The sequence below is a fragment of the Anabrus simplex genome, chromosome 1, assembly GCF_040414725.1.
Source record: "Anabrus simplex isolate iqAnaSimp1 chromosome 1, ASM4041472v1, whole genome shotgun sequence".
Classification (NCBI taxonomy): Eukaryota; Metazoa; Arthropoda; class Insecta; order Orthoptera; family Tettigoniidae; genus Anabrus; species Anabrus simplex.
The window spans coordinates 1,469,892,622-1,469,919,143 of record NC_090265.1 but is presented as its reverse complement, the minus strand read 5'-3'; the positions used below and the strand labels follow the sequence as shown (position 1 = coordinate 1,469,919,143).

The window sequence follows — 26,522 nt, the reverse complement described above, 5'->3', positions numbered from 1 at the left end:
CCTTCACAACTTGGCAGAGGAAAATGACCATAACGACAATTATTCTTTTGGACTGCATATAAATATGAGACTGGGAGGCGTGACCAGTCTAAAGGAATATAATGGATAGGAAGAGTATTCGGACTTAGGAGGTTTTTAAAGAAAGCAATCGATATGCAATGATTACTCCAGTGCTCCTGAAATGGTGGCAATATGTATACCAGGTGTGAAACAGCTGCACCTACGAATATAGTTTTATGCAAACCGTAGTCTTAAAACGTTCTGGAAACATCTGTCCTTCTTGTATGCCCAGTAAACACAGTAAAACGGATATCTTTGTATTTACAACCTAAACAAAAATAGGAATCTCTTATGTCATAATATAATTTAAAACAATAGAAACCACGAGTGCGCTTTCTAAATTAGTCTAATCTGAAATGTAAATGAAACATCCTTGAAACAAATGGATGTTGCAACCCAGTTTAAACTATCGCATGATGTGTAACCTACACGCACTGAGGTCCAATGCAGGATAGCGTGGATGGTAAGAGTCAGCCGAACGCTACCGTATGCTAGTCTTGGCTGTCATAGGATCGAGTCCAGGGCACGGAAGTTCAGTATATTTTGATTTATTTATTTATTTTTATCGTTTCTTAATGTGTGTGAAAGTGCCCTTTCTAGGCTCATTTTCGGTGAGTGGACTTGTATGTGGCCCTAGAAACGGACGATATATCATCAAGTTTGGGCGAAGAACGGATAGATATTGTGAAGGAGTGGGTGAGGAGGCAAACTGCACTAACAATAGTTAGTTACGTAAGGAAGTGGTCGAAGTGATACACATCTGGACACGCCGCTGAGTGGATATTGCAGTTTGTTAAGGAAAATATATTTTTCTTCAGTGTCGACACAGGTGGATATCATAGCTCACGGTAGTATAGTCGGTGTTATTGATCTTCAGATTTCGCCGACGTTTTACCGAAGTCGCTTGCGATTTTCTGACGCCTGGCTTAAACCGTTTGTTTCAAATGCCTCCGCAGTCTAATAACATTAAATCCGGTGACTTGGCGGGTTATTTACCCGGATGTGTCTCATTTAGATGGTTATGGACGGTACAATTCCAATGTGATGGAGCTCTTTCGTGTTGAAACCATGTTCTTAAATGTTGTCCAAGTGGCACATCCTCCAGCAGAAGTGCGAGTTCATGCCGTGGATTGTATAGTTTACATGCGCATGTTAAATGGCCCTCTATGAAATACGGACCAATAAGGCAATAACCTGAGATTCCACACCATAAATTCACTTCTCATTGCACTTTATAGGTGGTGGAGTTGCTAGTGGCGATTATTGCTCTACTGTAAGTAAAACTGGACAGCAATCCTCTATTAACGCTAATCAGGAGGAGAAATGAAAGGGGTCCGACATTTCGGAAATAAGAAGGTATCTGCCGAAAAGAAAGATAATCGCCACGAAGGGGGCGTAAATGTAAGACTTCCTAGGTCTCTGAAACATACGAGTACTGCCGTTGGGATCGGAAAATAACAAGACTTGACCGAGGGAGGTCGGATCAGAAAGATGAAAGTGAGGATCCTATCACAAGAAAGTGGAACAAATGCGAGGGCACATCCAAGGGCTACGAGGTAGCCTCCACACGCACCGAAGGTAAGAGCCCGCGGGTCATTTTTTGTTACCTCTTACGACAGGCAAGAGATACCGTGCGTGTATTCTGCCACTCTCCTCCCACTCACACAGAGATGTACTCGATAGGCTGCCAGTCACACCCAGTGGGGATTGTCAGCACTCCAATAGTGTATATTTTGATGATTGTATGTACCGTAATCCCAATTCGTCCAAGAACAGGATTTTCGATAGGAATGCTACATCATTTTCCATACTTCCTAACAGCCACTGACAGAAATTCATTCGACCTTCAAAACCCCGCCCTTTGAGCTGCGGGTTTAGCTGTAGATGGTAGTGGTGTTGCACATGCAGCGTTCATAGTACGGAAGCCTGGCTGATGTTTACCTTTTATGCTATTGTCCGTGAAATCGTGTGTGGTTTATCGCGAGCTTTGTCCAGACAGCCTCGTCATTCTCACCACACGTTACGGTATATTATCGGACAAGTGGAAGCGTCTGAAGTACTCCTGATGTTCGTAAACATCTCTCAAAACAACAGAGAATCTTTGCAGTCGGATGTCGTCTTTCCGGATACCTTTCCTGATATAGGCGTAGTGCCTGAAATGAAATTTCCCTCCCTCTTCCGTGATCACGGGAACTTCAACGAATTCATCTAGGGCGCAAAACGGGACAGGGCCCCTGACGCGAATTAAATCCTCCGCCAACTTCCCATTCCGTCTTCTGCGACTAGTAGTACCATCCACATCCACCATCTCATAATGCCATCCTATGTCATGCGGCGCACTCTATTCCCCTTCCACATACACATTACCCCTCAACTCCTTACCTAACGCTTTCGAGTGCCATGACGGATCAACCCAGGTAGTTCTGCACTGCTTTTCGAAGTGGAAGCAGACGCTCAAGGGTGGTATCAAGAACCGTCAGCTACGTGCACGTACCAACTACTACGGAGGTGGAGATGGATGCTCCCTGGAGTTTAAGGGTAATACCCAGACCTCACATCCTGATAGGAACAGCAGATATCTATGTGTGCCCTGCAGGACAGAGTAAACACTAAGGTGTTGGTATCTATCGACGCCGCTGCCAGCCACGAAGGGGAAGCCAGCACAGCAGCAGGGCAGTTCGTGCGTCCACCGTTCTCAGGATGGAAGAATGGCCACTGACAGGATGATGGCCCAACCCCCGCCGAGAAGAGAATATTACCGGGAAGAAGACGCCATCAGCACACCAGGATGATGGAGATTCCTGCCCACCAGGTTAGGACCATCCACCTGCCAACTAGGACTGCACACACGGAGGCGGTTAACCCACGGAAATGTCAGAATGGATCACAACGGAACACAGCAATCACGTGTGATCTGAACATCGCCCTCTACAACTCTTGTAGTGGAGCCACCGTCAAGATAGCTGTGGCCTCCATGTGCACTCCAACCTCTTTTCTGGTGACCACGACCACACAGCTTGCACGCTACCTAGGAAGGCGCCGGGGTACGACAACTGCGCGGGGAGCCATCCGGCCTTTCATCGTAGTTGCCCTGTTTATAGAGCAATTGCTCGGGCAGGGAGGAAGGAGGACTGACTTCATGCGATTTCTCCTCCGGCAGGTCCCCTCCCGTGCCGTAGGAATTAACCAATGCGGGCATGACCGCATTATCCGGGATCAGAGACTAGGTACCAGGTACCCCAAGGGAATCAGGCTGTGCAGCAGGTTCTAGTATTTTACGCGACATGAGTTGGTTAAGGGCAAGGCCTGCACTATTCATGACAGTGGCTTAATAGACTGATTCCACAGTTACCGGACTTGTTGGAAAAGGATACCAACATGTGTATTATAACTATTTTTAACTGAAAACACTTCCTGGACTTTTCAAGGTCACATCCTTGTGTGTGCTATCACCAAGTTGTCAGTTTTATCTGCAGGCACATTTCTTTCTACTTATGTGGTTCCCTCCTCACCCTTATTACCAGATTATACCACTACAACACGGTACTTCAGCACATCATCTGGCCTGGTAGCAGGTTTGACATGGAAACAGCTAGATACTTCAAACAGCATCACTTCATTTAAATCATGTCTGCTATCCCTTTCTCTTCTTGGAAATAATAGCACGTCGGATGCGACGTAGCTCGACTTGATCTCCATGTGGGGAGTGCGAGCTTCGGAGGCTCCCCAACTCCAAGAAAAGAAAGCAAGAAAGAGGTCCTGCCATTTCATCTCTTGATAAAAAGCCGACAGCTGGTCTCTTCAACAGACCACCACTCTCGGACATCAAGCCTGAAGAGGAGATCTAAGGAGGCCAACCGGCAATATTTTGGTGGACAGATGGTGGGTCCATGGGGGGGAGTCTCTTTTCCCAACTATTTTGATAGACTAAAGGATGGTCCAGGGAGAGACCCTCTCCCCCCAAAACTATTCACTAAACTGACTAACCTAACTTCCATGGAGCATGTGAGGGTAACTTAGGAGTGTTAGGTTAGGTTGGGTTATGACGGCATGATGATGTAAGAGGTCATTAACCTTGATGACGTCTGAACCAATTAGAAACGCTGATTCAGAAAAATTCAAATCGACCTCATCGTTTCAGAAACGTTCCCGCCCTTCTTCTTGCGAACTATGTCATTTTCGTGTGTGTAGGATTATGTGCTGTTATGATTACTTCGGTGTAGGGGCAGGACAGGTTTTGGGACTAGATACGGAATACTACCTGCTTCCCCGGAATATCGGTTGTTCATGTGCAATTACCACACTAACAACGGTCTGTTGTAGGCGTACAAATTCGATTTTTCGCCCTCCGAAAATACGGTAAACAAAATATATTGGAAAATACTCAGAAATTTCGTAATATCAATTTATACATGGGCCGACGTCTATAATTTCGTTTATTGGCAATTTCTTCAAATATTTATCCGTTTTGGGTCAACTCAAGAACGTATCAGTGGTTTATAGCTTTCGCATCTCTTTATCTGTCTGCCTGTTCGTCCGTTTGTTTCACCATCACGGCGAAACAGCTGGATAGATGTCGATCAAACTTCATATTTAGAGTATACTCATCCTGGAGCAGGTTTAGATATGCATATGATTTAAAATCCCCGAATAGACTGGGGTTTTATAAGAAGACACTAACATGTTGTCTTCAGTTTTCTCTTATACTATTGATTTTCTGTAAAATCAGTAGACTATATGTGAAACGTCATTTATTTCAAACAACTTTTGCTATCTGCATAATTTCGCTTACTCTTCAAATGACGGAGAAAATTACCACGTTCTGTAGGTTTTATGCTCTGCACTGATTGACGGACACCCGCTCGGATGAACCCACCGGTTACCTTGACAACGTCTCTGGATGCATGCCAGCAGGGAAGTAACGTAATGTCATTTTCGTCATTATTCGTGTAAAATCGTGGTTGTTCATCAGGTAGAAGGCGAGAGAGACGTCAAGTTGCCATTATGCGGGATATTTGCGGAATACCGTTGAGGTTACATTCGTCTTCGTATAGCACTCAAGATGGTTTTTAATATTTCAAGAATATAGGGTATGTAGCCCTTTATTTCACACCGTTCGGTGTTTTCTGCCATTTTTTATCATTTTTATTGTATTTCCCTTCAACTTCCGTATTCTGCTTTAATTTTTTGCATTTTCCTTGTCTCGTTAGGCTTAAGCAGTAACACCAAAACTCATCTTTTTACCTAAGAATCCCTGTGCCTAACTTACTCCTACGTTAGAGCTTTCTTAAATTCGTAACTCATATCATCACACTTTAGTAAGGGATACTTCATTTTTCCAATATATTCACTTGGTAGTTACATATTTGTCCTATCCGCCTGTCCTCAGTTATTATCCTGTGTTCAATTCATGTCAAATTTGTTTAATTTCTCCGTATGTATGAGAGTGCTAATCCCGTAAAATGGAAACCCTCTACTTTTAGGACAAGCTCTCAGATGTTCAATGGCGTAACTTTTTGGCCCGAAATAACATCGAAATATGTTTGCAATCTTAATGATAGTGCGGACTTTCGTTTCGGGGGGTAATTGGTGGCTAAACGGTAAGTCGCATTACAAAACAGATAGCAAAGTCACGGCTCAATTTGAAGACATCTATAACTTTGGTCCTATGACTTCTTGTCGTATATCGAACGCTTATACGTTAAATAGAGTTGCATTTCGAAATTATAATCAAAACCCTCAAATGGATTGTTATTGGCATTACTAAAAGAGGGCCTGTCTTTACATTGAAAACTCACCATCTCCATTCTGAATGACGGTAGGCATGCGAGCCTCCAGTTATAGTACAAACTTCCGAACTCCATTGTGAATGACATTGGGAAACGTGACTAACCGTTATCATCAAATGTCCCCAACGTGCTCCTTACATTCGGAACAACGTATTGGGTCGTCCCCGAGGTGTTTGTCGGATAGCGGTAAGAGACAGGCAATTTCATACAGTCTTACTGCGTGTACAGTAATTTACATAGATAACCGTATAGAATACAAAATACCACTGCGAATCAAGAGTATATTTTTTAGTAGTATGTAAATATGTATAAATAAAATAAAATAAATAATTAACCGAAATGTCTAGAATTTGGGCGCCAGAGTTCACCTAAATCGATCACTCGAATGTTGATAGAAAAGATGATAATTCTCTCTCTCAGCGCATGTACACAAAGCTGCGTGCTGGTACATCGGCTACGGGCCATTCCTAATCCTCTGGAAACGATTAAACAGTTAGGGGTTCCACCTAGGTTCTCTAATAAATTCTCGAATATTTGAAAAACTAGCTATATTCTGACCTAACCACGATCAGTACATTAGAGCTTCGTCAGCACACAAAGATAAAATAGCAATACACTCAATAAATATTTACAACTGCATGAAGACTACCTAGGCCCATTCAGTAATCGTCGAACAAAAGGGCAGTAAGAAACGACAGTGAGGACTCCACTACTATTTGAAGTGAGTGCGATGACCAATATCAATAATGCAAATATAATATTTGTCTATCCTGTTTTTGTGTATCAACACAAATTGTCGGCTCTGACCATCAACAAATGACATTCCACTTTCATACTGCACTGACACCAACACTTAGTTTCAGAGACACATCCGCATGAACAAACACACGCCGTTGGTCTATGTCTTGAAACCGGGCCATAGATTATCGAAAGTTGTCATGAGGTATCGAAGACGAAGTACATTTATTAGACCAGTACACTAGATAATGCTCAACAGTTATATCAGCAAATTGTCCACAGTAATCTTCAAGAGTAATGTCCGGCTCAATGGGTAAATGGATAACGAGCTGACGTTTGGTCTCAGGGGTCCTGAGGTAGATTCCCGGCAAGGTCGGGAATTTTAACCATCATTAGTTGATTCCGCTGGCACGGGTACCTCGCGAATTGGCCGTCCGGTTAGGGGCGCGCAGCTGTGAGCTTGCATCCGGAGGATAGTGGGTTCGAATCCCACTGTTGGCAGCCCTGAAGACGGTTTTCCGTGGTTTCTCATTTTCACGTCAGGCAAATGCTGGAGCTGTACCGTAATTAAGGCCACGGCCGCTTCCTTGCCATTCCTAGGCCTTTCCCATCCCATCATCGCCATAAGACCTATCTGCGTCGGTGCGACGTAAAGCAAATAGAAAAAAATAGGGGCTGGGCGAATGTTTCGTCTTCATCATCATTTCATTCTCATCGAGACGCGCACGCCGCCTAGGAGCGTGAAATCAAAAAAGACCTGCACCTGGCGAGCCGAACATGTCTTCGGGCACTCCCGGCACTAAAACACATAACCAATTTCATTTCAAGTGTAACAGTCCATGGATCGTATCCATCCTCATCCCCTCACCATCTCGATATCTCGAGGCTCGTGCAAGTGTGACTGTCCAACTGTGAACGAGAGACTTCTCGCGCTATGGTTCCACATGACTATATCCCGACCACGCCCGAATATATGACCTTGGGTGCGTAGCTCCTTACGGGGCAGACTTCAGGATATGCATGTCTCATGACTTGGACTCTCCGTACGATTCAACAAAGTTTCCCTGGATGCTTTTCTAAACCTGGCAATCCCTGTGTATTTCCCAAATGCCTGCAAAGACTAAATTAATAGTATCTAATGTGAAGAACTTCCAGCTTCAAATATTCTTACATTAATATATTAATTGATAAAAAATTACAATAATCATAAAAATAATAATAATGATACGGATAGGGTACAAGAAAGATGATATTGCTATCAACTGCTTAGCATTCGCTGATAATCTTGTGCTGCTGTCGGGGAACATCAACTTATCTATAATTTGTCAAATTTTGTCAGTACGTTTAATTGTTTTCCAGTACCGGTTTCGCTTTTGCGATCCTCATCTGGACTGTTCAGAAAATAAGTATGCGACTAATAAGTACAGGTTGTATGATAATAATAATAATAACAATAATAATAATAATAATAATAATAATAATAATAATAATAATAATAATAATAATAATAATAATAATAATAATGTTAATTGAATGCGATTGTCGTAGGAAAAAGACGATTTACTGTCTTAGGACATAATAACTAGGAGTCCAACGTCTCAATTTCCCGGTGTATTTGACCACGGCTGTTGTGTTCGTTTTCTAATGCATTGTGTGTGTTTCAGTGACAGGTGGTAGACCTGAATGGTCAACAATCCGGGTACTGACCACGCCCAATGTTGCTTAACTGTATTAGCATCAGTGTCAGCATCAGAAAGCCCTATCGTTGTATTTTTTCTTCTTTTTTTTACAAGAATGCTATGGAATGCTATGAATTCTCACGTGTCAGTTGCTATCGACACTGTAAATTTTGAGAAAAACATCAGCATGTAGAAGTGCATCATGTGTGGGCGTCCCGCCTCGCCATCCTGTTGGTTTCCAATGTTTCGGTAGAGGTGGTAATGATTTCTGTTTTTGTGGGTTTGATGTTTGGTTGTTGTGGTTTTAAGGCAGCCTATGAGGTGGATTTAGGGCTACAAGTCCGGTAGTGCGTTAATCTTGACTTCATGGTAGGAAGTGAGAAGTTTTTCATTGTTCTTTCTGGGCTTGGTGTGATTGATGCTTTGTTAGGTGGTGGTCTGTGGATGTGTGGGTATTGTGGGGGTGGGCGTGGGGGTGGTAGTTTGTTTTAGGTCGAGAATAGGTTCAGTAGTAGTAACTGTAGCAGGGTGGTTGCGTCTGGGATGAGTGGGATGGGGGATTTATCATGGGTATTGGGTTGGTTGGGATGAGACTTGGGTTCGATTGTGGTGGGGTGGGGACTGGAAGGCTTAGTAGCGGGGGAGCATGTGAGTATGGATGATGTAGGTGTCGTGATTGTCTCTCGTGTGCCCTAATTGCCCTTTTGATAAATGGGCAGCCAGGAAACGAAGCGGCGTGGTTGTCTTGGCAATTGGCACACTTTACCTGGTCCCAGGGCACCTTACAATTAGTGTGGCGGTGGGGACCGCCACACCTATTGTAGCGGGTGGGTTCTGAGCAGAAAGTTAGAATGATCTAGTTTTAGGCAATGTGAGGGAGTAGAGCAGAATACAGAGTGTTCAATCAGCTATAATGCAAGTTCACCATTTATTTCCTAGCTGACGCGCCCTTGCTTCGCTACGGAATAAGCAGGCCTCAGACAGGCGTGAACGCTTCTCTGCCATATTTCTTAAGTTTGCACACTGCTCACTCCAATCAACACCTCAGTATAGGTATCGAACTGTGATGAACCAGTGTGTTACGTACCAATAGTGATCAGAAAATTTATGAATTAGAGGAATGATATGCTAAAAAAAGTTATCTAACACCCCAGCTGCTTCCTGCCAAAATAAAGGCAGGCTGTTTTACTCGGGATGCAGCAGTAATTCCATCTACCGGAGATGAGTGGAAGCAGAAGATACAGTGCACATCACAACAAGCAACGGTCAATGTAACGTTATTGTTGATAAATTTGATGAGCTTTCGGTATTTTAGGCTTTCACATGTAGTTTTCTTCCGACTCTGTGGCATTAGGGCATTTAATGCAAAGTGAGTATTCCTTCTTTTATGACTCCCTCTTGTCTTATTCTTCAAGTGATCATCATTCTTCAAGGGATCGTTCCCTCACGATTCATTTCCCACTTTAATAATCATCTTCATATTTTTTTCTTGTTGATATGGCCCAATGAACACTCGGTTTTACACCTTAAGACAGCAATGATAAAATCCATCGCCAGTTAACACGATTGAACAATACTTCCATGTTAAGAATGCTCGGCGTTGATATAGACTAAGAAACAAAAGTCTATATTCATGAATTCGTTTACCACAGTCAGTACGGTAAAACTGTATTAAGACATAAATGATCGAAAATTGTATTCTCTATAACTTTTTTTTTTTTTTGTAGTAGCTATCTTTCGATAGACCAATGTCACAGATATTGAAAAATGAAATTTCAGGCATCATCCCCTAAACTACCATTTCAATATAGCCTAGTCTGTAGCGCCTTATTCCCTGATTTCACCTACCGATTTTCATTAAATTCAGTTCACCCATTTTCTCGGCACTTGCCAACAAGCATCGAAATATATGTATTTCTCAGTTATCATAGCCGGTACAGTAAAATTGTATAAATCATAAATTATCGTAAATTCAGTTCTACATATCTCTAGTTATGTAGTATTCGTCGATAGGACCACTAATATGATAGATAATTGAGAATTAAATTTTAGGCCTTCCCCTAAACTACCATTTAACTCAGCGTGAATAACGTTATTTATAACCTAGATTGTAGTGCATCATTCACTGATTTTATATAGTGATTTTCATTAAATTATCTTCAGCCATTTTCTCGTGATGCCCGTACATACGTACATACATAGCCTATATACAGACAGAAATGACGGAAAACTCAAGTGCATTTACTTGTTACTGTGGACACGACCGATATAAAAGTACAATTCTATTCAAATTCTGACCAGTGTACAGACAAAACTCTTATTATATATAACGAGAGAGATTTAGCGTACAACACTTAAAACATAAAACAATGGGGAATAAACAAAGAAAACAAAAATAAGTTCATGATGGACACTCTCCAACAGCCCTTATAAATCACGGTCCATGTTCTTGAGCCATTCATCTACATCATGTGTCGCAGAAATAAAATAAAGGCGAGTTGGCCTTATGGTTAGGGGCGCGCAGCTGTGAGCTTGAATCCGGTAGATAGTGGGTTCGAACCCCACTGTCGGCAGACCTGAAGATTTTTTCGTGGTTTCCCATTTTCACGCCAGCCAATGCTAGGGCTGTACCTTAATTAAGGCCACGGCCGCTTCCTTCTCATTCCTAGGCCTTTTCCATCCCATAAGACCTATCTGTGTCGGTGCAACGTAAAACAAATAGCAAAAAGCAATAAAAGAAACTCTCGCCTGGTTAACACCTGGTAGGACTCTGATTGGGGATGTGGTAGATTGTCTGACTGTCACTCCCACAACCGATGTTTTCCAACCCCATTTATCTGTCAAAGCAGCAGAGCATCGATGATTAGTGCGCAAAACAAGGACGTCTGCGGGTTTAGATGGTATTAGCAATGAAAATATAAAGAATTTTGGTGCAATGATCTTGGTATAATTAACTAATTTCTTCCCTTGGAACTTACCTAAGGCGAAAGTGATAGCACTCTTGAAACCAGACCAGACACCAGACAACCCCAAGAACTTCAGGCCTATCTCCCTCCTGAGTCACCTTTTAAACCTGTTTGAACGCCTTATATCAATAGAATATTTTTTCTTGTTGATAGCAAGCTGATTTCTTAAATGTTTGTATCCGTCCGAGCGGGAATTAACCGAAATTTGTGATCAAAAGCAAACCAGTACAAGTATGAAAAAAACACATTTTATACTCATAAAGAAGTAGGTACCTGCAGTGTTCGTAAACTTGTACAATTCCCATAAGTACAGATTAAATTTTATCATCAAATTCCCGAAGGAAATGTATAGAGAAAATCCAATCTGTTAAAGAGGTAACGATATATCTTCTTTTCTCTCCGCTTTTTCACACATCCTTCTGGGGTTAAATGTACCAACTGTGTCAGAAATGTCGATTTAGTACGTTTTTACAACCAGATGCCCTTCTTGACTCATATCGTATGTGGAGGTTATATTCGCTATTGGGTGTTTATTTGTCTGTTGGAAATGTGGTGGTTTGAGTCCACGTGAAGGGAAGTGAACTGCGATTAGATATGATCATGGGGTACCAATACTATAGATTAAAGCCAAATTGTTGGGCCGTCAGTTGTGGGCGCGAGATTAGACGCTACTCGATTAACGGTACAATCAGTCAGTGCAAATTTTGTTTTGGGAGTTTAACCAAGTTTCAGAAAGTTGGATTTGCGTTAGCACCATTCAGAAAAGGATTTTTTTTTCAATGTTCAGCCTATGAACGGGCAATGTTCCCCTGAATTACTAAGTATGGTAAAATCTATAATAGAGAAATGTAACACTGTTCTAAGAGAATATGTGGCTGCAATAGGAAGAATAAAGGAGTTATGAAGGCTTTTGACGACGGAAGGGAACTTTGAAGTCTTGAAATTCACTGCAGCAATATCACCACCACTTCTTCTACGTGGTATAATATAGAAAATATACAAGGCATTAGACATTAAGGTAAGAATGCAGATAAATTAACAAATAAGTAGGCAAACTATTTATAACATGACAGTAATTTAATCTGAGCGTTTATTTTATATAGAAAATGTTACAAAGTACAAATGTCGAACAATCTTTATTGTTTAAATACAAGTTTCACTCCTTGTCTGCACTGAAATATACATATTTTCGACGGTACGAACATTGCCATGAATGGGAGTGGTCTGGGATTGATGAACAGCGGGAAGTTCGGAATGGGGTTCTTGATTATTGTAATAGGATGAGTTGTGGACGGAGGAGTGGGGCTCGAATGATGAGAAGGTGGGACATAATAAACTGGTTTTGGTGTGGGACACGACTGTACCGTACAGAATTATATTAGTGTTTTAACTATCTGTAAAATAGTATGTGAAAAATGTTTTTGCGCTATTGTTTACCGCGGTTGAGGCAGTTTCTTCGATTGAATTTCTATACCATTTCCAGTTATCTCCCACTTATCTTTCGTCGTGGACAACAACGGTTGTGTTGTTTCCAGCAATTCTTTCTTGCTTTTCTGAATTTTAATTTTCATCGCTTTGCTGGCGTTGGTGCAGTTTTAATCCCTTACGGATAGAAAACTTCCCTGAAAAAGATGTTAAAATGCCTCACATTCCAGATGCTATCGACAGACACAGATTGGATAACTGCAGCAGCAAATGTTGAAGACCAATGGAATTTTAGTAACTCTGTCCGTGCTATGGAAGGGAAACCTGTTTCTATTAAAAAGCGTGGGGTAATGGATCTCTGTTTTCAAATTTGACCCTTACGCATAAAGGGGCCTAAGGAGGATATCACACTTTTGAGTTCTTGTGGTTCTGAAATTTGCGTGAAATATTACACCCGCTCACACTTGAGTTCCACAGTAGTATTTCTCAAGGGTGTTCTGTTCACCATTAAAGTCTGAAATCACATTTGTATTCTAATTAAGTGCTGAAGGAAAACTACAGGTATGAACGGGCTTTTCAAATTCAAATAGGAGCAAGGGCTGATCCATGATAACTCAAAGGAAAGGCCCGACACCAGGAATGGGATGATGACATGAAAGCTTAGCATGGCCAGGATTAACTATCAACAAGAAAGAAATAATGAAATTGTTTCCTTTTTAAAAATGCATTAAGGAGCAATTAATTTTACTTATTCAAATGCGAAATTTATGAACTGGCGTAGATTTCAACATAGCCTAACATCCATAACAAAACGAACCTGATATTTATATACACTGACTGACAGAGCAAATGCAACACCAAGAAGGAGTGGTCAGAACTTTATGCCAATTGCAGGGTAGACTGACGTCACTGAGGTATGCTCATGATGTGAAATGCGCCGCTGTGCTGCGCACGTAGCGAACGATAAATGGGACACGGCGTTGGCGAATGGCCCACTTCGTACCGTGATTTCTCAGCCGACAGTCATTGTAGAACGTGTTGTCGTGTGCCACAGGACACGTGTATAGCTAAGAATGCCAGGCCGCCGTCAACGGAGGCATTTCCGGCAGACAGACGACTTTACGAGGGCTATGGTGATCGGGCTGAGAAGGGCAGGTTGGTCGCTTCGTCAAATCGCAGCCGATACCCATAGGGATGTGTCCACGGTGCAGCGCCTGTGGCGAAGATGGTTGGCGCAGGGACATGTGGCACGTGCGAGGGGTCCAGGCGCAGCCCGAGTGACGTCAGCACGCGAGGATCGGCGCATCCGCCGCCAAGCGGTGGCAGACCCGCACTCCACGTCAACCGCCATTCTTCAGCATGTGCAAGACACCCTGGCTGTTCCAATATCGACCAGAACAATTTCCCGTCGATTGGTTGAAGGAGGCCTGCACTCCCGGCGTCCGCTCAGAAGACTACCATTGACTCCACAGCATAGACGTGCACGCCTGGCATGGTGCCGGGCTAGAGCGACTTGGATGAGGGAATGGCGGAACGTCGTGTTCTCCGATGAGTCACGCTTCTGTTCTGTCAGTGATAGTCACCGCAGACGAGTGTGGCGTCGGCGTGGAAAGGTCAAATCCGGCAGTAACTGTGGAGCGCCCTACCGCTAGACAACGCGGCATCATGGTTTGGGGCGCTATTGCGTATGATTCCACGTCACCTCTAGTGCGTATTCAAGGCACGTTAAATGCCCACCGCTACGTGCAGCATGTGCTGCGGCCGGTGGCACTCCCGTACCTTCAGGGGCTGCCCAATGCTCTGTTTCAGCAGGATAATGCCCGCCCACACACTGCTTGCATCTCCCAACATGCTCTACGAGGTGTACAGATGCTTCCGTGTCCAGCGTACTCTCCGGATCTCTCACCAATCGAACACGTGTGGGATGTCATTGGACGCCGTTTGCAAACTCTGCCCCAGCCTCGTACGGACGACCAACTGTGGCAAATGGTTGACAGAGAATGGAGAACCATCCCTCAGGACACCATCCGCACTCTTATTGACTCTGTACCTCGACGTGTTTCTGCGTGCATCGCCGCTCGCGGTGGTCCTACATCCTACTGAGTCGATGCCGTGCGCATTGTGTAACGTGCATATCGGTTTGAAATAAACATCAATTATTCATCCGTGCCGTCTCTGTTTTTTCCCCAACTTTCATCCCTTTCGAACCACTCCTCCTTGGTGTTGCATTGTCACTGTCAGTCAGTGTACATCGTTCAGTAATCTTCATACCTCCTTGATGGTGTGAACAAGCACTGAATGAGGTAAAACACCGACCCGTATACCAGGCGTATGCATAAGTCTTTCCCGGTTTCACTACGAGATGGCGCCAGCGAACAGGATGCAGCGTCTGAATTTGACACGTCAGTTTGTTCGTCTGACATTAACCTAACAACACACAGAATTTGAGTCCGCCAAACACTAGCGTCTGTGTTGCATCGTTCAGTGATATGTCGACGTTTGTACCTGAAAAGGAACATTTGCGGAACACATTGCTTTTTTATTTAAGAAAAAGGAAAAGGCTGTGGAATTTCATCGTCTGCTGGTAGAAACGTATCGATGGCCTAGATAATGAATACCTCGTATCTCACAAAATTCGACCTATCCATTATTTCCCTTAAGACTAGTTACGCCTCCCAGCCACACATGAATATGCAGGCCATCAGTACAATGTTCGTTGTGTTCTTTCTTCCTCTGCCGATGTGTGAAGGAAAATGAACCTTACCGTACCGTACTATAGGAATGTATGTCTGCGTGACGTATTTACTAACTCCTAGAGTATAATTTTTATAAGGTTAATTTTCCTTTACTCTTAAGCATAAGAAAATGAACCCAACGAACCTTGTTCTGATGGACTGCATATCCAAATGCGGCTAGAAGGCGTGACCAGTCTTAAGGAAAATCATTGATATGAAGTTGTGAGATACGAGATATTAAATCTACGCCAGCGATATGCTGAACACGTTCCATCGATTAGAACATGTGAGACATGGTGCTTTCAATGTTAAAGACGGTGCACTCTGCTAGATCACAAAAGTCCGAAGACGAGCATTTGCAGGCGTTACTGGATGATAACCCAACTCAAACTCAACGGTACGGCTAACAAATTATTAATTTAAATCATGCATTGATATAAAGACGACCGGAATGGGCCAGAAGACATGGCAAAGTGATTTTGTTTTACGACAATGCGTCGTCTCACATAGCAAACCTAGTGAATGCCAACTTGAAATCGCTTGGACGGCACATCCTTCCGCACCCGCCATTCTGCCCCGACCTGGCGCCATCTATCACCTCTTCGCATCAATGGGGCACGCGCTCACAGAGCAGCACTTCAACAATTTCTAGGATGTTGGAAAATTGCTCGACAAGCAGATTTTCTGGCATGGTATTCATAACTTATCTGAAAGATGGGCGAAGTATGTACAAGCAGATGGCCAATATTTTGAATAACCAAAAAATGAAATTTTCTCGGAAAATACGTGTTTTCTTCTTCTTTTTCTTCCACATTTAGTCTTACGATGGACCACGTGGTTCATAACTCTGGTGAGCTCTTTTCTTCCTCTTAGCTCAGTGTTCCTTCATCCTAGCGCTATGGATGTCTTTTCTTTCTTGAGTCCATTTCACTCCTACCCCTGGACGCAGTGATTTAGTTGTTAGTGACAAAAAATACGTGCTTTATTTAACACAAAGTCGGTAGAAACTTATACACCTGGTACTTCGACTCGACACGTACCTGAATCGGTCGAAGAAATGACCCGTACGGGTCGAACATGAGACCATTTCAGTACCCGGTTTAATCGGGCCCATAACTGAATGGGTAGCTGCAATCCCGCGGGCGCGGGGGGTGGGGGGCTTTTAATTTGCTATTTGAATCTTTGCCATTGTGGAGGTGCCTTGATGAACCATTCTTCTTTCCACTTCTGTTGTAACTTGAATTTGTGTACTGAGTGAATCAAACCTGATAATATCGGTGGGTTTCTTGAAGCTATTCGGTGATACAATATCATACGATCTTAAGTATCAGCATCTATTGTTAACTGTGGATTGGAGGTGAATACTGACTATATTGGACTAATCCTAGCAGTGGCCGGCGGTCTTCGCAACCATAGGCAACAACTGGCTGCATGTCAGCTTGTGACGTTTACCTCAGCGACCGTATGAGTACTGTGCCTCACAACAACTTAGCGAGGAGCTTGCGTATTGCGGTGCATTAACACTCACAATTAACGTGTTTATAAAGTAGTTTGACTTCCCAACTATTACTTGAAATACTAGTTGAAAATTTACTATTTCCTATGCAATGAGTAACATAGGTAATTTTCTTAGTGTTTCAGTTTTGTCATTTTTAAAAGCCAAAAAGTGAAGCAGAAGACATAACATGACAAAATTCGGGAGATAAGGCTTCTTCTGCTAACGTTGACATGATTGCTACTGAAGAATGGAAAGTATCTGCAGCTGATGAATTAAGGACAAGTCCCCCAGGTACTTCAGTGAAAATTGCTAGCATTTTCCCTACCATATATCACATGGTGTTGAAATTACCGCAAGAAACAGGTAGGCGAGTTCATACAGGGTCTACACTTACTAGTAATTAACGTTTAAATTAGCGCTAAGTGGTTAGTCTGTGAAGAGCAAGAACTTAACAATAACATTAATAAAGTTAGTCAAGTGTAATTTTTGAAAGATGTGAGCATTAAATTATCATTATCATTAATTCAAAAAAAACTGCACACACGCCCATAACAGAGGAATACGTAGTTACTCGTGGTAGCTTGAATAACTTTGCAAGATTAGTGCATTTTTGATAGTCATATAACAATGAGAATTCTAAGTGGATTAATATTCATGAAACTGCATAAAACTACAAAGGTTTGATTTATTGAAGGGGATATGTATCCTCTTAGTACGGTTCGCCCTTCTCGCTTTACTACAAAATGTAGAGTAGTTGTTTATGCTTTGCGGTATGGTATGTTTGAGGCGAAAACTCCCCGCCGCCATTTTAGAGAATCCTTGATCAGCCTCTGCTAGCAACTGCACAGGATATGTCGTATGACTGGTGATCATCTGAAATCTTAATGGATCGCCCAGGACCGAGATACATATAAGACATATTTATGATCAATTGATTTTCCCACAGGGAAATTAGACAACACATTTTAGATCTTTTGGGGAATTATCCTAAAATTTTATATTTTAATTCCAAATATTATAGTATTTTTAAATTCCTTGCATGTCACTTTTATACCTTTGTTGACCACTACACGCCGATTTATATTTATTAGGATTGATTATTCTGGACTGTAAATTATTCTTTTGCTAGGGGCTCTACGTTGCACCGATACACTTAAGTCTTATTGCCTTAATTAATGTACAGCCCCAGCATTTTCCTGGCGTGAAAATGGGAAACCACGGAAAAACATCTTCAGGGCTGCCGACAGTGGGATTCGAACCCAGTATCTCCCGCATGCATGGTCACAGTCGCGCGCCTCTACCCGCACGGCCAACTCGCCCGGTGTGTAAAAGATTTAAGCTTGATTAAAAAATAATATGTTACCGTCTTAAGAAATGAGTCCTGTAGAAAATTTCGTTACATTCCCTTTATGACACTGATGCGTTCTACCTTAATGGACAATTGGAAACACGTCACATTCCATGACATGAAATAATGGTCTCATTTTAACATCCTACCTTGACAATGTCTACTGAACAGGAAATGCAACACTGACACTCGTCAAAGTGCGAACACATTTTAGTACGTGCTGCTCTTGGAAGCACACATTATTCCAATAATCCCTTTACCATCTTCACAATACGAAGATAAAGTTGGAATTCAGGAGGACAAATTTGGGCAAATATTCGTTTATAGGAACGGGAGTTGATTTGGGGATGGATCCCCTCCTTCAAAAAAACTAAGTACAGATGCTAGCTCAGTAGTATTGTCAGTGATCGTGGAGAGAGAGTCGTCAATCTCTTTCTCTCCCAAATTTGGGGTGGTAATCGGCAAATCAAGAGAATCTTTAAGCTTAGAGGTATCGGCCGCAACCGTGCCTCCAGATTGAACATTTCTAATAGCTAATTCATATATTAATTCCTCCTTGCGCAAATAGCCGGGATGGAGGACATCGCGAGGGCCGGGCATGATGACAGACACTTTAGAAATTTAGAAAAATCGAAAAATTCCAGCGACGGAGAAAATTGTTAGAGATAGAATCAAAAGCAATGTTTAGCAGTTAAAAGGGGCTAAATTGAGACCCATTCAACCACGCTCTGCTACCACTTGTTCCGAGGTATCTGTGGAACAGCAGAGGTGAAAGAAGGAGCGGGCTGGAATGGGTCTAACTACAAGTCCGATGAATGAATTTTAAAATTTAAATAAAGGTTATATTTTCAACTGATAACAATTTTAACAATTAACAATTTCCACTAGGTGAAACAAAGAAAATCAGGTACAATGCAACATTACAAATTCTGGGCTACGAGCCCCAAAGTCTGAGCTCTCAGCTCACAACCACAAATTACCAAAGGGCAGAAAAACCCTCATTACATGAAACACATGCTCCCAACTTTACATCTCAAGCCTCTCTAAGGCACTTTTACCACAACACCATAAAGAGCTGACCCGCTCTCGATCTTTCAAACCTCTAAAGGCAATAACAGACTATTACACAAACTGCCATCAAGGCATAACTTATAAAGAAACAGGGGTATCTCGTACCCAATCTACTGGGCCTTAGTGTGCAAAAACTAGGTTAATTTAGATGGGCCAAAAAGGGATGGAGGCGTGAATTTGCACTCCTAAATATATGTTTTAAAACTTTAATACATTAAGGAAGAGAAGAAACGGTCACGAAAACGTAGTCAACTCAATTTAAAAGGAAGGGGAGCTCGAGGGGGTAAGGCACTCTCTATCCCCGAATTACATTTCAAGTTATGTGAAGTTTTGTACCAGGATTGAAAAGGCTTACATGTTTAAAGATATACGTTACATATTAAACGTTTCGAACCTTCCCCACGATTTAAACTGCTGAGCTAGTAAGAAATAAAGTTAAAAGGGCATTACCTTGTTGAAGATCTGCTGCCTGAAGGAAGAGGCGCTTCCCGCCCCCTGCTACATATTCACACACTGAGAAAGATGTTATACGAATGGCCCGGAGACAAGGAAATCAGCACTTTTATACCCTCGTGGAAAATTCGAGACCTTTCAGGAATGAGTAGACACACCCACTCAATTTTTATTGGTTGACCGGAAAAGTTACATACAAGTCGATAAAGAAACACCTTATTGGTGGAAAATTAATTACAGAATTTTAGGATTGGAGAAATTCAAAACAGGCGGAAAGAAAACTTAATATTGCCAACCCGCAAAATAAAAGAACAAAATTTAGTAAAGACCAAACTTATGAATACAAAATTTCTCCAAGAAAGTTCATTCCTTCGCACCAGAGTGCATAATCATAGTTTTTAGTAGAGACATCTGTTAGAGAATGTCCACACTTCTTGATCAACAAAAGCAAATCAAAAACACCTAGAGACATCTTCTGGTAAACAGGAGAGTTGATTCAGTTGTTACAGTTCAGGGTTTCTCCTGTAGAGGAGTTTCAATTGGCGCAAGATTTGAACTTGCGCCGTAGAGGATTACCGCCCGGTACACTTACCAAGGGAAATGTTCAATTCATTTGCAATTTCTTTGCAATCATTTAAGAAAAGGCTAGGGAAACAATAGATATGGAAACTGCCACCTGGGCGACTGCCATAAGTGGAGATCAGTAGTGATTGATTGATTGATTGATTGATTGATTGATTGATTGATTGATTGATTGATTGATTGATTGATTGATTGATTGATTGATTGATTGATTGATTGATTGATTGATATAGGGACACTGACCTCCATTATTATATGGAATAGAACATTAAATTTACTGTGTATTATGAAGTAACTTATTGCATTATTTCATACATTCCCATCGCTTAGTTCCATGAAAAACATACTTCTCATGGTCGACTTGTTAACATAGGAAATTAAAATTTCTATGATGTCAGACTTACTTAGATACTATTTATTTTGCGTGGAGTGTTTGCGTGTGTGTGGTTTAATTCAGTATTATGTGAATTGTTGATTGATTGATTGATTGATTGATTGATTGATTGATTGATTGATTGATTGATTGATTGATTGATTGATTGATTGATTGATTGATTGATTGATTGATTGATTGATTGATTGATTGATTGATTGATTGATTGATGACCGTGTCCAAATATTTCTAATGTCAAAAGTACTGCTGAGTAAGCCTCTTCAGTCCCCCGTCCCAACTCATCATGATCCATAACCATAGATATATACAAAAGGGTCTTTATATGGTCCCACAAAAACAAGTCAAGGGGATTTAGATTCGATGACCGTGTACACCAAGCGTCTATTCCACCCCTGCACATCCAATTTATTTGGATAGTATTGTCCATATACGTACTTACTTCTTAGCTGAAGTGAGGAGGTACACCACCATGTTCTTGCATACTACAGTATTTTTAAATTTTGATGGACTACTGGAAACCCGACACATAGCAATCTCTTTTATATGAAGACATCTTCAAAGTTGCAGGAATCCGGCAAATACAGTACTTCGTGCATATTTTTCGGTCAGCATACGGAGAACATGTTCCTCACTTTGAGTATTTGTTTTTTGACGACGTCGTGCCGATTGACATTGTGAACAAACGGGTCGTATTTCTGTATTCGCCTATATGTATTTTAGAAAGTCCGCGAATTCGACACTGTGTGGGAAATTTGCACTGGAGGAGCGCCCTGCATCTTCTGCGTTCCCCTCTGCGCGTCCGTATATGAAGTGCATATCTGCATATTCCTCTTCCGAAAATGTAGACATCAAAAGCCCGACTTGTCACAAACTGATGACGCAATTAAGCGTGGCGTCACTGATCGTTTAGTCCTCTGCTCTAAACCCATCATAACGATTCCGAAGGGACCGCAAATTAACGGTCGTTATCGGCGATAGTCACATAAACCTGTCTTTTTAGGGTTTTTTTTTTCAAATATACGATATTTGTAGGTTTTAGGCTGCACAATTACATTCTTAATTATCAGAATGATGTTAACACTTCAAAAAATGTAAGTGAAAAAGTTCTGTACTTGCAATATACTATAATATAGTATTATGGTGTGGGACAGAGTACGTACAGAAAACTGAGGAAAGAAGTCGCAACAATGTAAATTTATCAATAATGTCACACACAATCTTGGCTAATACATGAGATGTTCACTCTGGCCTTCCTATTTTTAGAAATCGTTGACTGTGATACGCTCAATTCCTTCGCTATGCTGACTTTGATTTCCACGTTTCTTAATCAGCATATTTTGTGTGACTTTTCTTCCATTTCTTACGAAATGAAATCGCGTATGTCTTTTAGTGCCGCGAGTGTCCGAGGTCAACTTCGGCTAGCCAGATGCAGGTGTTCTGATTCAACTCCCGTTGGCGACCTGCGCGTTGTGATGAAGATGAAATGATAATGAAGGCGACACATACACCCAGCCACCGTGCCAGCGAAATTAACCAATGATGGTTAAATTTCCCGACCCTTCCGGGAATCAATCCCAGGAACCCTGTGACCAAAGGCCAGCACGCTAACCATTTAGCCATGGAGACGGACTTCTTAAATGACAGCTTACCAGCAATGAGTTCTTAACTATTTAACAGGCAGACTGATTTGAAATCTACAATGTACTGAACACAAGAGTTTGAATGCAAGCTTTGCATTATTGTCAGCAATCCACAAACGAGTAACAAATAAAAAACAACATTGGACATTATAGATGATACATTTCACCGAAAATATGATCAAAATACGCCGTTTTATACGATGTGCCGTAACAAACGAAGTCGTACTAAGCGATGTTTAAATGCAGTGTTTGAATAGGATTCAGATGTGACCGTTAAATTTCACCGTTATACGTCGCTCACAAGGCGATGCAGTAATAAATGTTTTGGACTGTATAATTCTCAGTGCCGAGTTCAAATGAAAAATGGATTTTTTCATAACGTCAAACTTACTTAAATATGTATGTATTTACCTACCTTTTTTTTTGTAATGATATTTGTTCGGGGCGTCGACCTCTGAAGATATTTTGCCCCTACTTGCACCATATTTGAGGAACCTGCGTGTATTATGTAAATGGAGGAAGTGTAAAGTGTTGAAAATTGAATGGTGTATAGCTTATAGTGCCGAGAGTGTCCGAGGGGAAGTTCAGCTCGCCAGGTGCAGGTCTTTTGAATTGACTCCCGTAGGCGACCTGCGCCTCATGGTGAGGATGAAATGATGATGAAGAAGAACATACACCCAGCCCCCGTAAGGACGTAATTAACTAATTATGGTTAAAATCCCCTACCCTGCCGGGAATCGAACCCTGGTCCCCTGTGACCAAAGGCCAGCACGCTAACCACTTAGCCATGGAGCCGGACAAGGTGCTGAATGTGAGGAAAGGAACGTTAAGGACGACACAAACACCCATTCCTCAGGCCAGGGATATTAATCATTTACAATTAAAAGCACTGAACCCGCTGGGAATCGAACCCGGGGCTGCCGGACGACAGGCGGACGCGTTGCCCCCTATACCGCGGGGCCGGACATTTCCCTACTTACTTAGCCCTTCTGTCCGCCTCTGTGGTGTAGTGGTTAGCGTGATTAGCTGCCAACCCCGGAGGCCCGGGTTCCATTCCCTGCTCTGCCACGAAATTTGAAAAGTGGTACGAGGGCTGGAACGGGGTCCACTCAGCCTCGGGAGGTCAACTGAGTAGAGGTGGGTTCGATTCCCACCTCAGCCATCCTGGAAGTGGTTTTCCGTGGTTTCCCACTTCTCCTCCAGGCGAATGCCGGGATGGTACCTAACTTAAGGCCACGGCCGCTTCCTTCCCTCCTCCTTGCCTATCCCTTCCAATCTTCCCATCCCTCCACAAGGCCCCTGTTCAGCATAGCAGGTGAGGCCGCCTGGGCGAGGTACTGGTCATACTCCCCAGTTGTATCCCCCGACCAAGAGTCTGAAGCTCCAGGACACTGCCCTTGAGGCGGTAGAGGTGGGATCCCTCGCTAAGTCCGAGGGAAAAACCGAACCTGGAGGGTAAACAGATGATGATGATGATGACTTAGCCCATCTGATGGCCATGATCTTTAATGCGTCAAGTCTATATGGACTGACACAATAATTAGCTGGTTCGAGTCTCGTTGTCTATAAAATGTTCACCACAAGACTCTTGAACGGTACGGTAGGATATGTAGCGGAATACCATTGCTACCATTGGGCAGCGTGCAAGAAGGTTGCAATAAATTAAAAACCTCTCCACAGTGTTCGTACTGAGTCGTAGAATATGGCGCTGTTGATGATCATTCGTCCCTTGGATGGAGAAATTAAGCCTTGAGCGGACCCCTTGATACTATTCGACAAGAATAGTCTACGTGCCGGCGCTGGGTTTCAACCTCGCCGTTCCTACCTTCTTATTAACTGCTGTAATGAAGTTGACGTCAGTAAGAGCATCCGGTCGTAAAAACTTACTACGAACTTTCATCTCATTTCACACTCAACCTAGTAGAGAAACGGAAAAATGTTACTTACTCACTTTTTTAACGGAGAGGCTGTTATGCCTGGCCAGATCTTAATTATCTTAACACCTCTTTACTGGACTAGCAAATATCCCTTCTTCTTGTAGTATGGTAGTAGGAAGCAAGTTTTGCATTTAGGTGTTCATATTCGGTATAAGGTTCTTCCAGTTTATTCTTCGTGGCTTTCTCTGGGATTCTGTTATATGTCATAGTACTTTATTCCTGTAACTCCTTTTACTTGGCGCCTGTGGAAAGACTTCCCTAACCCACACACTCACAATACCTTCGTTAAAATCCGCCGCCACGCGAGGTTTATGGTCAGAAGAGACTACAGAACACACGTAGACACTGTCACTGAAAACGTCCGCAGCAATCCCAAGCGCTACTGGAGTCTCATCAACACACGGAGAAGGACAGAGCGGATTCCTGTCAGCGTGAACCACAACGATGCAACAGCAGATGGCGCCGATCGCAATGAACTGTTCAACAGGTATTTCTTCTCCAACTTCTCCCCTCCCTCACAAAACCAACCGCTCCCTCCCGTTGGTACAGCTTCAAACAGAACCCTCTAAAGCATAACTACCATACCAAGTGAAGTTCATAACCTTCTTCAAACTCTTCGTACCAACAAAGCTACCGGTGCCGACACTATAGGTCCTCTTTTCCTAAAAAATACTGCCAGCAATCTTTGCGTCCCTCTCTCTAAATTATTTAACAGATGTTTTGCCGCGGGCGATTTTCCTATTACCTGGAAACAGGCAAATATTGTTCCACTTCTCAAATCAGGCAACAAATTTAATGTTTCATCTTACCGACCAATCTCTATTCTCCCCACACTATCCTTTATCTTTGAAAAAAATATACACCAGCGTCTCCTCGCATTCACTTTGCCGTATATCTCAACCAAGCAACATGGTTTTCTACCAGGTGGCTCTTGTCTAACAAACCTGGCCACTCTGCATAGCTTTGCATCACACGCCATTGCAGCTAAATCACAGCTGGATATCTGCTACGTAGACATTTCGAAAGCTTTCGATTCTGTTGACCATACTCTGTTGCTCCATAAACTCTCCGAACGATTTAATATACATGGCAGTCTTCTGACCCTTCATGCTGGCTTCCTACATAACCGTTGGCAGAGAGTGGTAATATCAGGCACTTCATCCTCATGGCTACCAGTCACCTCCGGTGTCCCACAAGGCAGTATTCTTGACCCCTTGCTGTTTTCTTTGTTTATGGACGATCTGCCATCCGAACACAACGAAACAGCGAATACCCTACTCTTTGCTGACGACTGCAAGATATTTAGGGAGATCAGGAATCCATCAGATGCAGCTCTGCTACAGTCCTCACTTAATGCCCTCTCGAACTGGTGCCGTACTTGGAAACTTATCCCCAATCCACAAAAATGCAGTCACATGACCATAACACTGCGTAAATCTCCTCTACCGACATCATATTACCTACTCGACAAGCCCATCACCGTGGTTACGCAACAGTGTGACCTGGGAGTAATATTTGATACAAAATTACAATTTAAGAACCATATAGAAACATATACAACCAAGGCTATGAAATTACTAGGCATTCTCTATCGCTTCACAGAAATTTCTGACCCCATTGCTCTTCGTCACTTCTTCCTCACGATCGTTCAACCTCTCTTAAACTACTGCTCTCCGATTTGGACAACAGCCGCCCCCACCAATACTAAGCAGTTCGACAGAGCAGTGTCCTCCTTTGTTGCAATTGTAAGGAACAGAAACCCCAAGCTCAGAAATCTGTCTACGCAGCAGGTATTAATGGCAATTAATGTGTCACCGCTGCACATCAGGCGACAGGTAGCTGACCTGAGTTTCCTCCACGAGATCTTAAATGGACATTACCGCTCGGAACATCTTGTTTCTCTCTTCTCTCTCCGCGTTCCTTCCCGCTCCACCAGAACCAATGACCTTCTCCACATTCCCCACACTCAGCACTCAATACTTCAACGATCTTTCCTAATCCGCCTCCCAACACTCTTTAACAATATTAATAGGAGACAAGAGCTTGATATAGCATCAAATAAAAGTGTATTCGAGAGGTGTGTAAAAAGTATCTTAAAGATAAGTTGATGTGAAGGGATTATACCGCCATCTTGACCAACGACGACTTGGCTATGAACATGGACATTCTCATGGTTTTCGATTTGGACAGTTATTATTAGGATGTGT

The 26,522-nt window shown here is 42.5% G+C and overlaps 1 protein-coding gene across 1 annotated transcript in view; it reads right to left on the bottom strand.

The window, feature by feature from the left end:
- Nucleotides 1-5,886, bottom strand: part of LOC136879522 (zwei Ig domain protein zig-8) — a 326,290-nt gene extending 320,404 nt beyond the window's left edge. Inside the window, exon 1 of the mRNA XM_068226031.1 lies at nt 5,859-5,886. Within this exon, the coding sequence (XP_068082132.1) occupies nt 5,859-5,886 (28 nt within the window). The remainder of the gene's footprint in view (nt 1-5,858) is intronic.
- Nucleotides 5,887-26,522: the final 20,636 nt, after the last annotated feature.